The 15695-nt window shown below is 44.3% G+C and overlaps 1 protein-coding gene across 1 annotated transcript; it reads right to left on the bottom strand.

Moving 5' to 3' along the window:
- Positions 1–7878: 7878 nt before the first annotated feature.
- Positions 7879–13288, bottom strand: LOC118367982 (uncharacterized). The gene is made up of 8 exons (XM_052495683.1): positions 13219–13288; positions 12955–12982; positions 12728–12850; positions 11788–11957; positions 11419–11600; positions 10921–11092; positions 10115–10236; positions 7879–9940 (listed from the first exon to the last, which is right to left on the bottom strand). The coding sequence occupies exons 1-8, from the start codon at positions 13286–13288 to the stop codon at positions 9452–9454; spliced, it is 1356 nt and encodes a 451-aa protein (XP_052351643.1). The 3' UTR covers positions 7879–9451.
- Between the last annotated feature and the right edge of the window lie 2407 nt (positions 13289–15695).

Here is a 15695-nt window from a genome sequence, read left to right as displayed (position 1 = left end):
TCTAACCCTAGGAAGCTCTTTGCCACCTTCTCCTCACTCCTGAATCCTCCTCCCCCCCCCTCCTCCCTCTCTGCAGATGACTTCGTCAACCATTTTGAAAAGAAGGTCGACGACATCCGATCCTCGTTTGCTAAGTCAAACGGCACCGCTGGTTCTGCTCACACTGCCCTACCCTGTGCTCTGACCTCTTTCTCCCCTCTCTCTCCAGATGAAATCTCGCGTCTTGTGACGGCCGGCCGCCCAACAACCTGCCCGCTTGACCCTATCCCCTCCTCTCTTCTCCAGACCATTTCCGGAGACCTTCTCCCTTACCTCACCTCGCTCATCAACTCATCCCTGTCCGCTGGCTACGTCCCTTCCGTCCTCAAGAGAGCGAGAGTTGCACCCCTTCTGAAAAAACCTACACTCAATCCCTCCGATGTCAACAACTACAGACCAGTATCCCTTCTTTCTTTTCTCTCCAAAACTCTTGAACGCGCCGTCCTTGGCCAGCTCTCCCGCTATCTCTCTCTGAATGACCTTCTTGATCCAAATCAGTCAGGTTTCAAGACTAGTCATTCAACTGAGACTGCTCTTCTCTGTATCACGGAGGTGCTCCGCACCGCTAAAGCTAACTCTCTCTCCTCTGCTCTCATCCTTCTAGACCTATCGGCTGCCTTCGATACTGTGAACCATCAGATCCTCCTCTCCACCCTCTCCGAGTTGGGCATCTCCGGCGCGGCCCACGCTTGATTGCGTCCTACCTGACAGGTCGCTCCTACCAGGTGGCGTGGCGAGAATCTGTCTCCTCACCACGCGCTCTCACCACTGGTGTCCCCCAGGGCTCTGTTCTAGGCCCTCTCCTATTCTCGCTATACACCAAGTCACTTGGCTCTGTCATAACCTCACATGGTCTCTCCTATCATTGCTATGCAGACGACACACAATTAATCTTCTCCTTTCCCCCTTCTGATGACCAGGTGGCGAATCGCATCTCTGCATGTCTGGCAGACATATCAGTGTGGATGACGGATCACCACCTCAAGCTGAACCTCGGCAAGACGGAGCTGCTCTTCCTCCCGGGAAGGACTGCCCGTTCCATGATCTCGCCATCACGGTTGACAACTCCATTGTGTCCTCCTCCCAGAGCGCTAAGAACCTTGGCGTGATCCTGGACAACACCCTGTCGTTCTCAACTAACATCAAGGCGGTGGCCCGTTCCTGTAGGTTCATGCTCTACAACATCCGCAGAGTACGACCCTGCCTCACACAGGAAGCGGCGCAGGTCCTAATCCAGGCACTTGTCATCTCCCGTCTGGACTACTGCAACTCGCTGTTGGCTGGGCTCCCTGCCTGTGCCATTAAACCCCTACAACTCATCCAGAACGCCGCAGCCCGTCTGGTGTTCAACCTTCCCAAGTTCTCTCACGTCACCCCGCTCCTCCGCTCTCTCCACTGGCTTCCAGTTGAAGCTCGCATCTGCTACAAGACCATGGTGCTTGCCTACGGAGCTGTGAGGGGAACGGCACCTCAGTACCTCCAGGCTCTGATCAGGCCCTACACCCAAACAAGGGCACTGCGTTCATCCACCTCTGGCCTGCTGGCCTCCCTACCACTGAGGAAGTACAGTTCCCGCTCAGCCCAGTCAAAACTGTTCGCTGCTCTGGCCCCCCAATGGTGGAACAAACTCCCTCACGACGCCAGGACAGCGGAGTCAATCACCACCTTCCGGAGACACCTGAAACCCCACCTCTTTAAGGAATACCTAGGATAGGATAAGTAATCCTTCTCACCCCCCTTTAAGATTTAGATGCACTATTGTAAAGTGACTATTCTACTGGATGTCATAAGGTGAATGCACCAATTTGTAAGTCGCTCTGGATAAGAGCGTCTGCTAAATGACTTAAATGTAAATGTAAATGATGGTACAGAGCAGCATACAGTAGATGGTATCGAGTACAGTATATACATATGAGATGAGTATGTAGACAAAGTAAACAAAGTGGCATAGTTAAAGTGGCTAGTGATACATGTATTACATAAGGATGCAGTCGATATTTTCCTGACACCACACTCCGAGGGCCCTCACCTCCTCCCTGGTGTCAGGAAAATAACCTCACACTCAACGTCAACAAAACTAAGGAGATGATTGTGGACTTCAGGAAACCGCAGAGGGAACAACCCCTATCCACATCGATGGAACAGTAGTGGAGAAGGTAGCAAGTTTTAAGTTCCTCGGCATACACATCACAGACAAACTGAATTGGTCCACTCACACAGACAGCATCGTGAAGAAGGCGCAGCAGCGCCTCTTCAATCTCAGGAGGCTGAAGAAATTTGGCTTGTCACCAAAAGCACTCACAAACTTCTACAGATGCACAATCGAGAGCATCCTGGCGTGCAGTATCACCGCCTGGTACGGCAACTGCTCCGCCCTCAACCGTAAGGCTCTCCAGAGGGTAGTGAGGTCTGCACAACGCATCACCGGGGGCAAACTACCTGCCCTCCAGGACACCTACACCACCCGATGTTACAGGAAGGCCATAAAGATCATCAAGGACATCAACCACCCGAGCCACTGCCTGTTCACCCCGCTATCATCCAGAAGGCGAGGTCAGTACAGGTGCATCAAAGCTGGGACCGAGAGACTGAAAAACAGCTTCTATCTCAAGGCCATCAGACTGTTAAACAGCCACCACTAACATTGAGTGGCCGCTGCCAACACACTGACACTGACTCAACTACAGCCACTTTAATAATGGGAATTGATGGGAATGATGTAAATATATCACTAGCCACTTTAAACAATGCTACCTTATATAATGTTACTTACCCTACATTATTCATCTCATATGCATACGTGTATACTGTACTCTATATCATCGACTGCATCCTTATGTAATACATGTATCACTAGCCACTTTAACTATGCCACTTTGTTTACATACTCATCTCATATGTATATACTGTACTCGATACCATCTACTGTATCTTGCCTATGCTGCTCTGTACCATCACTCATTCATATATCCTTATGTACATATTCTTTATCCCCTTACATTGTGTATAAGACAGTAGTTTAGGAATCGTTAGTTAGATTACTTGTTGGTTATTACTGCATTGTCGGAACAAGAAGCACAAGCATTTCGCTACACTCGCATTAACATCTGCTAACCATGTGTATGTGACAAATAACATTTGATTTGATTGATGAGAGCGTGGGGGCTCTGTTTGCTGCCGTGATAGAGCAGATACACAAGTTTGCCCAGGTGTGTTTGTGTGTGTGTGTCACAACCAAAGTTCATTGTGTATCAAAACTGAGACAAATATACTGACCTTTCCTGTAGCAGTGTTTAATAGCCTTTAAGAACAAATTCTATTTTTACAACAATGACTACCTGGTTTGAGGTACTTTTACAAGTTTAGGTGTTATGGCATGATGCACTGCCAACCTCTGCTCACTGCAAGAATGGAGAAAACTAAACCCGGACTGTGCCTTAGCATTTTGTATATATTCTGTATATTATTGATTCAACATATGAGATGTATGGCCAAATAAAACCCTGTTGCTACAGTATAACCCTGGTGTTGCCTTGTCTCTGTGTATAATACCAGGCTGTGTGTGAGGCTTGCGTGTTTCGGGGCGTTTACACCTGGCATCCATAAGTATCCTGTGATTGTGTCCATATATTGATTCTGCAGACAGGTCTAGATGGTTAGAAGACGCAGCGCTGCGATCTAATGATGATCAGATCCACCGACACAGTTGATGGTAAGCGACTCATTTTAATACCAGGTAGATGCAATGAGCCATGAAGTTTGGTCTGTAAGCGTTTTGGTGCGTACAGATTCCCATAAGAATCCATTGTGCAACGACCGTTGGGACAGCTCTGATACAAATGCAGAAGCATCAGTGTAAACGGAGCCTTGTGAGTCTCACTGTGGAGTATCAAGCAACAGAGGACTGTACCGGTACCTCCTGTATATAGCCTCATTATTTTGATGCCTTTTTAATTTAGTTTATTTAGTAAGTATTTTCTTAAAACTGCGATGTTGGTTAAGGGCTTGTAAGTAAGCGTTTCACAGGTAAAGTCTACTACACGTTTGTATTCGGTGACAAATACAATTTGATGTGACGGGAGTGTCTTAGTCAGTGATGCCGTACACCAAATACAATCTTTATTACCTTTATGTCTGGCGTGATGAATATTTATATGACTGGCAATGGCCATTGAGCATCACCACACATCAGGGGACGGTTATGTGTATGCTGGGGGTTAAGCCTGTGTGTCAGTGAGCGAGTGACTCAGGGTTTCCTGCACGGGAGAGAGCGTGATGGACCACAACTTCCTCTCCTTCATATAGGGCACATGTAGTTCTGAATATGGCCTTTTCCTTAGTCAAATGCATTTTCTAAAATGAATTAAGGCATTTTAAAGTATCTATTATTCCTAGTGAGGACCATAAAGGCATTAGCTTTTAATGGTGGAGTTTAAAAGTATGTTTTATCTTTAGAAATGTAAGGTAAATGTATTTTTGAAAGATTTATCATACATTAAAAAAAACATTTTTTTTTTAATGTATCATATAGACATCTATTGTGGACATAAGATCACATTTTGTAAGTAGAGCATGCAACTTGCTTTATGAATTAAAGGGTACACGTGTTTGATTTCATTCTCACACTATAGAGTCGTAACTTTAACCGCTCGTCATCTGAATTGGTCGGTGTGGTCATGCCTGTGTGCTTCTGTCACTCGAGCTATGTCTCAAATTGTACCTTGTTCCCGTTATAGGGTGTATACTTCCTGGTCAAAGGTTGTGCACTATAAAATGACAACACTGCCATTTGGGATGTAAACTGGGTCCGTGTGTCAGCTCAAACACAAGAAACACAACGTCAACTGGTTTGAAGGAAATAGTAAAGCCGATCATAGGTGCAATTGTAACGTTTGAATATGGCTTTTTAGTTTATTATTTTTGATATTTTTTCTATGAAGTACAATAAAGGACACTACTACACATTGCATTTACACTTCTGTATTTTTTGAAGGTACCAGGACTTTGACTTGACCTTCACATTTGCAATTGTAACCTTTTAAGTTGCTTTTTATTTATGCACAAATGAACAGCAGTACCCACTTCTTTCATTATTCAACCAGTTAGGAAAACAAAAACAGAAAGCAAGATACAGTATTTTAACAAACTTGTTACATAGTTATCACACACAAAAACACTTCAAATTACTCTGAAATATTTATCTAATTTTACACCAACTCATGGTGTTAGAAAGTGAATTACACAGAAGAATCCATCAATTACACTGTGCAAACAGTTTCATAAGCCGATCTGAAACACGTGCCCTCATCTGCACTGAATGTTACCTCATTTCAAGCTGTTTTAATGAGGCTTGTGAGTTGTTTTTTTCTTCAAGCTCCGCTGTACTCTCGCATATGCATTTCTCTTTTTCCCCTCTCCTCTTTGGTTAATTTACATTTACATATGAGCAAACTTGTCATTCAAAGAACGGTATGCACTGAATGGAAAGTAAAAATGCAAAATGTATTTCATTTCAGATACTCTAGCAGAGACGGCTTCAGCTGACACATAAATTAGACCTTTTCGAGAAAGGTCACCATGTTGAACACCACATAAATCACTAATCCAACTTCACCTCAGTGGCAGAGCAAGCCAGCATTCAACAGTGGGGAGCCGAGCTACAAGGCGTCCATCTTGGATCAAGTTTCCACTCAATTGACTGCAAATACAGCAGGACCCATAAAAAGCTCATCCAAAAACCTCAGTTCAAGGTTAGATGTGAATTCTCTGTTGGACGCCTGTGGAATAACGTTACAGCTATGTGATTGGCAGGCAGACACACACTGCTTAGTTTGGATTCACTGACAGTCCAACATTAACCTAACATCAATCAAAATCCCCGACACAGTTCTATGAATATGAGTGTTCCAGAACGGAGGAGGATTTGAATGGGGCCACTGTTTTCACTCCACCATCTTCCATACCTCTCACTCTTTCTCCCACCCCCCTGGGTTTCCTAATGTACCAGAAAAAATGCACCACCAGCAAAAGTGATGTGTATCCCCCCCCCCAGGAATGAGGTGTCAGACACGGGTAAAAGACAGCGGGTCAGGCCAGAGGTAGGATGGGGCAACAGTGAGTCAGAAGTAAGGCAGAGAGAGAGAGCCAGAGAGGGAGGGGGGTTTGGGTAAACGACCTCCTGCTGTCACAGAGAAAACAGGAGAAACACTGAGGTAGAGGCTTGATAAGGAAATGTGTTTTAATAAATTATTAGAGTGTTACAGTCCTGAAACAATAGGTCTGATACCATGTGATTGTATGAAATGAATTTGAATCAATAGATTATTATAATACATGTGTGTAAGTGTTAGACTCATTTGATGATTATATTATAATACTGTGTGTGGTTTCAGTCAGAATCAACGTTTTGGGAACAATGTGGCTAGTGTTTTGAGAACAGACTGTCTGTGCCAGATCTGGGAGACCTTGGCTGGAACACTTCCCAGTCCCAGATCTCTCCCTATCTTAGGGGAGGGTAGGAAGACACTATTCTCACGTACTCCCCTACGCTCTATTGGCGGGTGGATTTGATGGTTGGTGTGGAAGTATGTATGTCGCTATAAATTGAAGGTCTTGTACTGTACACGTCAGAACGTTCCCGTGAATAAACATTTAACTTTGGTAGACTGGGCCTCTGTCTGTTTCCTTTTCTATCAGTATCTTACAAATCCTGATATAACAGACAAAGGGTAACTTAATTCAATTGGTAAATGAACAGGAGTATAGAATTCTCCTGACAAGACTTCACACAGTACAGTAGGTAGAGGAAATAAAGGTGTGGTCAGAATAATAAACCCCCCTTGGTATATGTTTATGATAGTCCAGTTTTGTCCAGACGTAGTGGAGACCCCACCTGTTTTGAGCCCCACATTTTTAGCAAAAAAATATATATATTGCACGTTATTTTGGCATTAATAGATGTCACATATCAGTTTGAAAACACTTAAAAAAAAAAAAAAAAATAACATTGAGTTAATAAAGCCGCATACAAACATGGTCTCTTTTTGTTTTCTTGAGTAAGGCAACTCCAAAATGCAGGTGTTTCAGCCTAGCTCAGTGCTTTCTGTGGTGGTGGGGCTGCCAGCAGAAAATACTCAAGCCCCTTGGGTGCTGCCATAGAGTTACATTAGAATAGAAGTGCCCATCCAAGAAGGCTCAAGGTCATTGGCCACAGAAATGACGTCAAATCACATATGTACAGTAGCTTTGCTTGGACTGATCATGTCAACATCATACTTTCAAAATCTTAGCTAGCAGACATCATGAATGAAGTTGACAATCTACTGGCAAATCCTTTTTAATCCTTATCATATGAAGAGAAATAATGAATATAAATTATAGATATTGGATATATAGGTATTGGTGCTCATCGGCCATTGGACATAAACATTACACAACAAGTTGGAAATTGCAAATTCAACAATGAGTGGTTTAGAAGGAATCAGGGGCTAACTGCAAGCATTGCAAAGCAATCATTAGCCTGCTACTCAGGGAGTGGCTGTGTGGTCCCAAGTCTAAGATTAAGGGTGTCTTTTCCTAGTTTAGAATGATAAACATTCAACATTAGCCATGCTTTCAATGAAGCATGATTTGTGCCGCACCCAAAACAACTTAACTCGGAACTGCAAATCTGACTTCAGTGAGTTCAAGACAACTGGGACCTCGGGAAAACGAGCTACGACTGGGAAAATACGTTTTGAACTCATCCAATTTGGAACTGTAAATTTGGAACTCGGGCCTCTATCTAGGGCTTCAACTTGAAGATTACTGACGTCATCATAATTCAACCCCCCAGAGTTCCCAGTTGTCTTGAAAGCACCATAAATTCAGAGAATGCCAGACTTTGATGACAAAATTTGCCCACGAAGGACCCCCGCACCACCACCTTCTTGTTCAAGTGAACACAGCACAACAAGGGGAGTCCAAAAATGTATTGTATGCTGCTGCATAAATGATGTAATATGCCAGGGAGATATGTATACTGTAGCTAAGAAAGTAATACTAAGTGCATGTTGTGTAGTAAGCGGTTAGTAGCCCATGTGCCTCACCCTAATAATTTGGTCTATTTTCATCTTTACATTTTTTGGTGGTGCACATGTATCTTATAACCTGTTTTTGAGAAATGTCATCATTGAATATTGTAAGAGCTTTCATTGTCTGCTTATATGCCCCCTTTATTTATCCTATGGTTCTGACTTGGTGTACAGGAAGAACACTAAGAATGGCCCATGTTCCGAATTCTGTTGCTGTACATTTCAAAAGTGCTGAACAAATAGTTGCATTGACTATGTCCGTCCTAGCTCGCTCATTAATTTCTTAATCGAAATTACAGATTGCCTCTTATCCTCTTGTTGTTCCCTTATACCATAGTTCATACATCTCAATTCAGCCATGTCAGCAATTTTTTTTTTAAAAGGCAGTAAATGAGGCTGAATGAACTGTTTCTCTGCCAAACAAGGCTCTGCTGATAGCCAGGTGTAGCAGTGGTAAGATGCTGTTGTGTGACTGGTGTTGGGACAGCTTTATATCGGCCCTAACAGTTTGTCGGCACCGTATGTCACCATTATAGTACAATTAAGGTATTGTTTAGTGTTGTGGCTTTGCTGCCCACATTTGTTTTTGCCACACAAAAATGTACATGCTAAAATCGCCATTATCCATATCACAGTCCAGTGAAGGGTGGGGGCAGGGGATCTCCTGAAACAAATATTGCTCTCCATAGACCTCTGAAAGAACAACCCCTGCCCCGGCTGTAACTGAAAATGTATGCCCATAAGCCAAAGATAAATTCACATTTTAAACAAACATGGACAATAACGTTTTTGCACTTGACACACTACTCTCAGCACCCCTCAAGCAAACCCTCCCAAAGACCCAGCTGTACCTGTGAATGAGAGGCTCTGCTCGCTCCAACAGGGGCCCTATTGATTTGTTCATCAATCTGTCATCACCCCGGCTCTGCGGATGACAGAAGTGGTCCATATTGTGAACCCTACTAAACAAACGGTGTAAAACAAAGCTGTGGTTGTCAGTGTTGTTGTTCAAACTGAGCATGGCGCTTCAGTTCCCAGCCATGTCGCCTTCGACAGCTATATACGGCAGAACCAGGTTACCAATGCCACTCAGCAGATGTTCAACTTGTATCCATAGCGACCTACACTACAGTGAGTGCATACATTTTTAGTATGTGATTCTGGTGAGAATCTAATCCACAACCCTGCCGTTTGATAGTGCCATTGCTTTTTAACAGCGGAGCTACATAGGACCGCCATTACTTTTCATTGGGTTCAGTTCTGTCCCATCTCATCTCCTCCAAAATCAACTGCATCAGAATATGTTGTACATAGCATTATGGGTACTGCAGTTCAACATGCTACCGGTTACACCACTGTAGTCCCTCCAGGTTCTCACCCCCTTCACTCGCCCCCCCAAACCTCACTGAGCACAGCGGGACCCCCTGGCCCTCCCCAGCCTCTGACAGAGAAAGAGAATCAAGGTAGGGTAGTGTTGGCACCGTGGGCCCTGGATGTGGTCGTAGAGGTGAACCGAAGTTGCACTGCATCATATGTAGCCCTATAGGCACAGTGGAGCATTGCAGGGACAGGGTGCTGCCAGAGTTCAGGCCCAGCTCAGCGTCTCCCCCAGTGTGCCAGTCCATGTTGCCTGACCTGTAGTCACCGGGGAAGGGTTTGCTGCTGTACCCGTCACCCAAGCTTGGGGCCTGGGCGTTGGTGAAGACACAGCCGGACAAGGAAGAAATGATGGAGAGGTGGTCGTCCACAACCTCCACATGGATGTCACTGGGGTCAACAGGGTCTGAAGAGGACTCCGGGGGGTGCTGGAGGGATGCCTGGAGAGTTGCCTGCGTGAAAACACAGAAACACTGCATTGCATTCCCAATTACATACCCAAGGACTATGGACTATATGTACTGTAATATATAGAACTATACACTTGGTTGAAATCAAATATATACACTGCATACTGTAAGTGAGTGAGTGTGTGTGTGCCTGTCAAGAGAACAAGGACAGTTTACTAGAGTCTTGGGGAGTCTGTTAATGCGAGGTGCATCTCGTTTCTGTTTCAGCCGATAAAGAGCCAGGAGAGCAGAGAAGAGCACAGCACACACTCCTATCCCCAACAACACTGGCTGCAACCCTGGTGAACACAGACACACATTTCATTGTGAAAACACGGTTGTATACATTAGCTCAAACCCTAGCTTAACGTCCACACCCTGGATCAACCCTAACCCTAGCTTAACGTCCACACCCTGGATCAACCCTAACCCTAGCTTAACATCCACACCCTGGATCAACCCTAACCCTAGCTTAACGTCCACACCCTGGATCAACCCTAACCCTAGCTTAACGTCCACACCCTGGATCAACCCTAACCCTAGCTTAACGTCCACACCCTGGATCAACCCTAACCCTAGCTTAACGGCCACACCCTGGATCAACCCTAACCCTAGCTTAACGTCCACACCCTGGATCAACCCTAACCCTAGTTTAACGTCCACACCCTGGATCAACCCTAACCCTAGCTTAACTTCCACACCCTGGATCAACCCTAACCCTAGCTTAACGTCCACACCTTGGATCAACCCTAACCCTAGCTTAACGTCCACACCTTGGATCAACCCTAACCCTAGCTTAACGTCCACACCTTGGATCAACCCTAACCCTAGCTTAACGTCCACACCTTGGATCAACCCTAACCCTAGCTTAACGTCCACACCTTGGATCAACCCTAACCCTAGCTTAACCTCCACACCTTGGATCAACCCTAACCCTAGCTTAACGTCCACACCTTGGATCAACCCTAACCATGACCTCTCACCTGGTCCTGGGGCAGCCTGGTGGACACAGTGTGGGTGGGAGGGGGGAGAGGAGGCCAGGGGGAAGGTGGGGGGTCCAAAGGAGAAGTTAGCCAAGGCACAGTAGTCCTGTCCTGGGACCAGGTCTGAGAACTCAGCCCTGAACACCACCTCCTGGGCCCAACCAGTACGCCTCTGAAACAGGATCAGGGAATTGGGAAGGAACATTTGAATGAGAGATAGAGATAGAGATAGAGATAGAGAGAGAGAGAGAGAGAGAGAGAGAGAGAGAGCTTGTGGAGCTTGTACTAACCGGATGCACACAAACAACACACAGCAGACCATAGACTGGACAACATGACCGTATATGGTTGGAGCACTTTAAGAAGTGTACTCCACAGATTTACATAGCAGCAGGGGAAAGGGAGGGACCATGAGTGTGAGAGAGAGAGACAGAAAGAAAGAGAGAAGATGGAGTGGTGAACAAAAGGTGGTATTGCAGATGGCACAAGCGGGGATACCTTGTAGTCAGAGTGGTTCTGTTGGTTATATACAGTCACTGTGACCCAGGGGTCAATCAGTTCTGACAGTGGACAGCAGCTCTGCAGAGGAAAGCACCCTCTGTTGGTAGAACAGGGGAAGTGCACCTCCACTACCAGCCTCTCTCGAGACAGAGACACAGAGATGGAGGGGCTGTTAAAGGCTGAGGAGAGGAGAAGGGAAGAAGCCACTTTGTCATTTCAATCACACCAACCTACTCATGTCAGCAGCTTTAGCTGCTGTGATGAGATGTTTAAATGCTCTCTACGTGACATTTGATTTGATTGGAACAACAAACCAGCATTTTAGATATGTGATTGGTCTTGAGAGCAGAGAGGTAGGTTACTGACTGAAATCACTTGGGTCAAACTTGCGTGGTTTTGTCCAGACTGGGCTCCCAGGGCCCTGGTGGAGGCCCAGGCGGATCATGTTGTAGAGTTCAAAGTCAGAGAAGGCCTGGGATACGTCACAGTGCTGGGCAGAGATCTGCACACACCCCTCCACGTCCTGCCATGGATCTCTGTAACACACACAAATCCATTCCAATCTAGTCATGGGTTTCACCTTAGTCACTCACTCGAAATGTATGTGGAGATTTCGGAAAATACCCATGCAAGATAACACACATCCCCCTGGTTGTTGGACTAGTTGGGTGGTGGTGGTTATGACTGAAACCAGTTGAGAGGAGAGGAGCAGGCAGAGAGTGCGACGGGCTTGGTTTCACAGCTGTGGTACAAAACAGTAGTGCCCCTCTATCAGTTCCTATCTACTTTTAAGGCCAATAAACCATAGACTGGAGTGACTGATTCATCTAACTGATTAAAACCCTTCTGAGGTTTCTCTGCCAAAACCACACATGATCAATTCTCACACTACCTCTTTCCTGCTCTTCTCCCCTTCATCAGAGCCAGTAGTTCTATCAACAATCATGTACTTTCCCTTTCCATTCTAGGCTAGCTTTCCCTTAAACTCCAAACCGGTTCGCAATTCATTTTAACTTTCATTATTCAGTAAATGAGTCAGGATCCCGTTGCTTGTTAGAACCCTCAACCAAGCAATGACTTGAATTCAAAATAATATATTTAAAATGACTAGATACTAATTACACACAGAACGAACATTACACTTAAAAATAAAACGTCATACATTAACGTATGGATTTATTCCCAGTAAAATAATGAGTTACTCATTCTAGAAAGTAGGGCCACAGTAATATAGCATTCCACAGAGCTAGATACTGGTCGATTAGATCAGTCAGTATAGTGAGCACAGACAGAGAGACAGACCCACCCCTGAGTCTTAGTTTGGACGGTGTAGGTGGTGGTGTTAGCGTTGGCCTGAGGACAATCCCACCGCAGGAGGCATCCTAAATCCAGGAAGCCACACTGGTGGTACAGAAGGTCCCAGATGATCCTGAGAGTTCACACGAAACGGTTCACAGTCAACACACACACACACACACACACACAGGAATAGATCACACACACTTCCGACATGGGCTACACTTTCATATTCACGATCTCACAGCAACAACGATGGCTATGCCTAAAGACGCAACTCATACATACTTAACATAATTGACTTAACTGTTCCTGAATGGATTACTACAGTTCAACACACTTTATACTATTTGAACCTTTAGTTGGCCATTTAAGCCATTGAGATCAAACCCTAAATATAGAGAATCCCTGTGGTGAGCCCCCATAGACAGTGTGAGAGGACAGTGAATTGGATCAGTTACTGCACCCAAAATGGATGGACAGAAAGCAAGTCAGACTCACCTGTGATGAGAAGAGCGACACACAATCCTGTTAACACAAGGGTCGCCGGTACACCTGGCACCGTCACCATGGTGACACAGGGAAGCTAGTAAACTGGACCACCGGGTGAGAAGGACAGAAGGACAGACTGAGGAGGACTAAGACTAAATATTTTTCCAAAACAAAATCACCTTTAGGGAGGGATACCACATTCATGCAAGTCCACTGATGCACACAATGTAGCGGTCTATAAAATGCTTGACAAATCATTTGTAAAAGTTGAAAAGGAGAGCGGTAGAGTAAGCTGTCACTTACCTACATCCACAGACAGTAGTGAGAGAGAGAGTGAGAGAGTGTGAGAGAGAGAGAGAGAGAGAGATGATAGAAAGAGAGAGAGGGTGGAGGAATCAGGACGTGATACAGTACTTGTGTGTTCAAGAGGAAATGACATAATCTGAAGCTTAAAGGTCCAATGCAGCAGCATTTTATCTCAATATTAAACCATTTCATTTCACTCATTAGTACATTACTGTGATTGTTTTCAATTCAAATGGGGAAAAAAGAAGCAGAAATAGCTTCTTAGCAAAGAGCAATTTCTCAAGCAAGAATTTTGCTAGGACTGTCTGAGAGTGGTCTGAGTCGGGAGGGGAAAACTGAAAACTAGCTGTGAACGGCTGAGTGGTTTGGAACTCTTATTGCTCTAGTAAAGACATGCTGTGGAACTTTGGCAACTACTAAGTTTACATTTATTTATTTTTTATTTTTTAAATACTCCCGCTTTGGGCTGGATGTGTCAATGTGTAGTTCATACATTTAAAAATATATATATTTTTACCTTTATTTAACTAGGCAAGTCAGTTAAGAACAAATTCTTATTTTCAATGACTGCCTAGGAACAGTGGGTTAACTGCCTGTTCAGGGGCAGAACGACAGATTTGTACCTTGTCAGCTCGGGGGTTTGAACATGCAACCTTCCGGTTACTAGTCCAACACTAACCACTATGCTACCCTGTCGCCCCATACATGCATAATCTATGTGCAGAATTATTATTTTACCTCGATTAGCCACAAAGTCCCTAGTTTGAAAGCAACCATATTTCTGGAAGCTGTGCTACGACATTTTCCCCGTGTGTGCCAGTCCCCCCAGCAATTCCAGTTCAACCAATGTGCTTCAGCCCTTCGCCATATGCGTGAAAGTTAACAAGAAGCACATCATGCATCCACAGCAGAGTGAGAGAGAGAGAGAAATGACAATGACTTGGTGCACATACGACGTAGTACGCAATTTTCGGGGACAACTTTTAGCTCGTGAATACTACTTTCAGAACTACTGGCTAAAAAGTATACAAAAGCACCAGAGAATCTCGAACTGATTTACTGCCTGGTGATGTCACCACGCAAACCAAAACTCCGTCCCAACAAACAGGCTGACATTTCTAAAAAAGGCATTATTTGCACAATTTTCACAGTATTATTCTAACCTCAGTGTGGAAATATACTGTATACTGCACCTTCAGAAAGTATTCACAGCACTACACTTCTTCCACATTTTGTTGTCTCACAAAGTGGGATTCAAATATTGTCAATGATCTACGCAAAAGACACTGTCAAAATGGAAGTAAAATTCTAACTTAAAAAAAGTGATGTAAAAATAAAAACAATTGTTTTGATTGGACAAGTATTCAACCTTGTGAGTCATTATGTTAGAATCAACTTTGGCAGCAATTACAACTGCGAGTCTTTCTGGGTAAGTCTTTAAGAGCTTTTGCAAACCTGGATTGTACAATATTTCCCATTATTAAAAAAATAATAATAATTCAAGCTCTTTCAAGTTGGTTGTTGATCATTGCTAGACAGACATTTTCATGTCCTGCCATAGATTTTCAAACCCATTTAAGTCAAAACTGTAACTAGGCCACTAAGGAACATACAATGTCTTGGTATGTAACTGGTGTATAATTGCACTTGAGTTTTAAGTTATTGTCCTGCTGAAAGCTGGATTTTTAGCCACATTTATGGTATTGCTTTAGTGCCTTTTTGCAAACAGGATGCATGTTTGAAATGGTATTATTCTGTCCAGATTCCCTTTTCACTGTGAATTAGGTTAGTATTGTGGAGGAACTACAATCTGGAAGTTTTCATATCACAGCAATTTAACTCAAACTGGTTTAAAGTCACCTCATGGTGAAAACTGAGCATTTTCCTTCCTCTCTGTTGACCGAGTTAGGACGCCTGCATCTTCGTAGTGACTGGGTGTTTTGTTACACCATCCAAAGTGTAATTGCTAAGGTCACCATGTTCAAAGGGATATTCAATGTCTGCTTCTATATTTTGACCCATCTAACAATAGGTGCCCTTTGCGAGGCATTGGAAAACCTCTAGTGTTTGTTGAATCCGTCCTTGAAATTCATTGCTTGGCTGAGGGACAGATAATTGTATGGGGTAAAGAGATGAGGTAGTCATTCGAAAATCATGTTTAAACACCATTATTGCACACA

Source organism: Oncorhynchus keta, chromosome 35, assembly GCF_023373465.1.
Source record: "Oncorhynchus keta strain PuntledgeMale-10-30-2019 chromosome 35, Oket_V2, whole genome shotgun sequence".
Taxonomy (NCBI): Eukaryota; Metazoa; Chordata; class Actinopteri; order Salmoniformes; family Salmonidae; genus Oncorhynchus; species Oncorhynchus keta.
This window is presented reverse-complemented; position numbering and strand designations above follow the sequence as displayed.

Coding starts and splice junctions, on each gene's coding strand:
- LOC118367982 (XM_052495683.1), bottom strand. CDS start 13,288: ATGGTGACGGTGCCAGGTGTACCGGCGACCCTTGTGTTAACAGGATTG. Junction 11,958..12,727: donor GTCCAAACTAAGACTCAGGG/GTGGGTCTGTCT, acceptor TGTGTGTTACAG/AGATCCATGGCAGGACGTGG. Junction 10,237..10,920: donor CCAGGCTGCCCCAGGACCAG/GTGAGAGGTCAT, acceptor TGTGTTCACCAG/GGTTGCAGCCAGTGTTGTTG.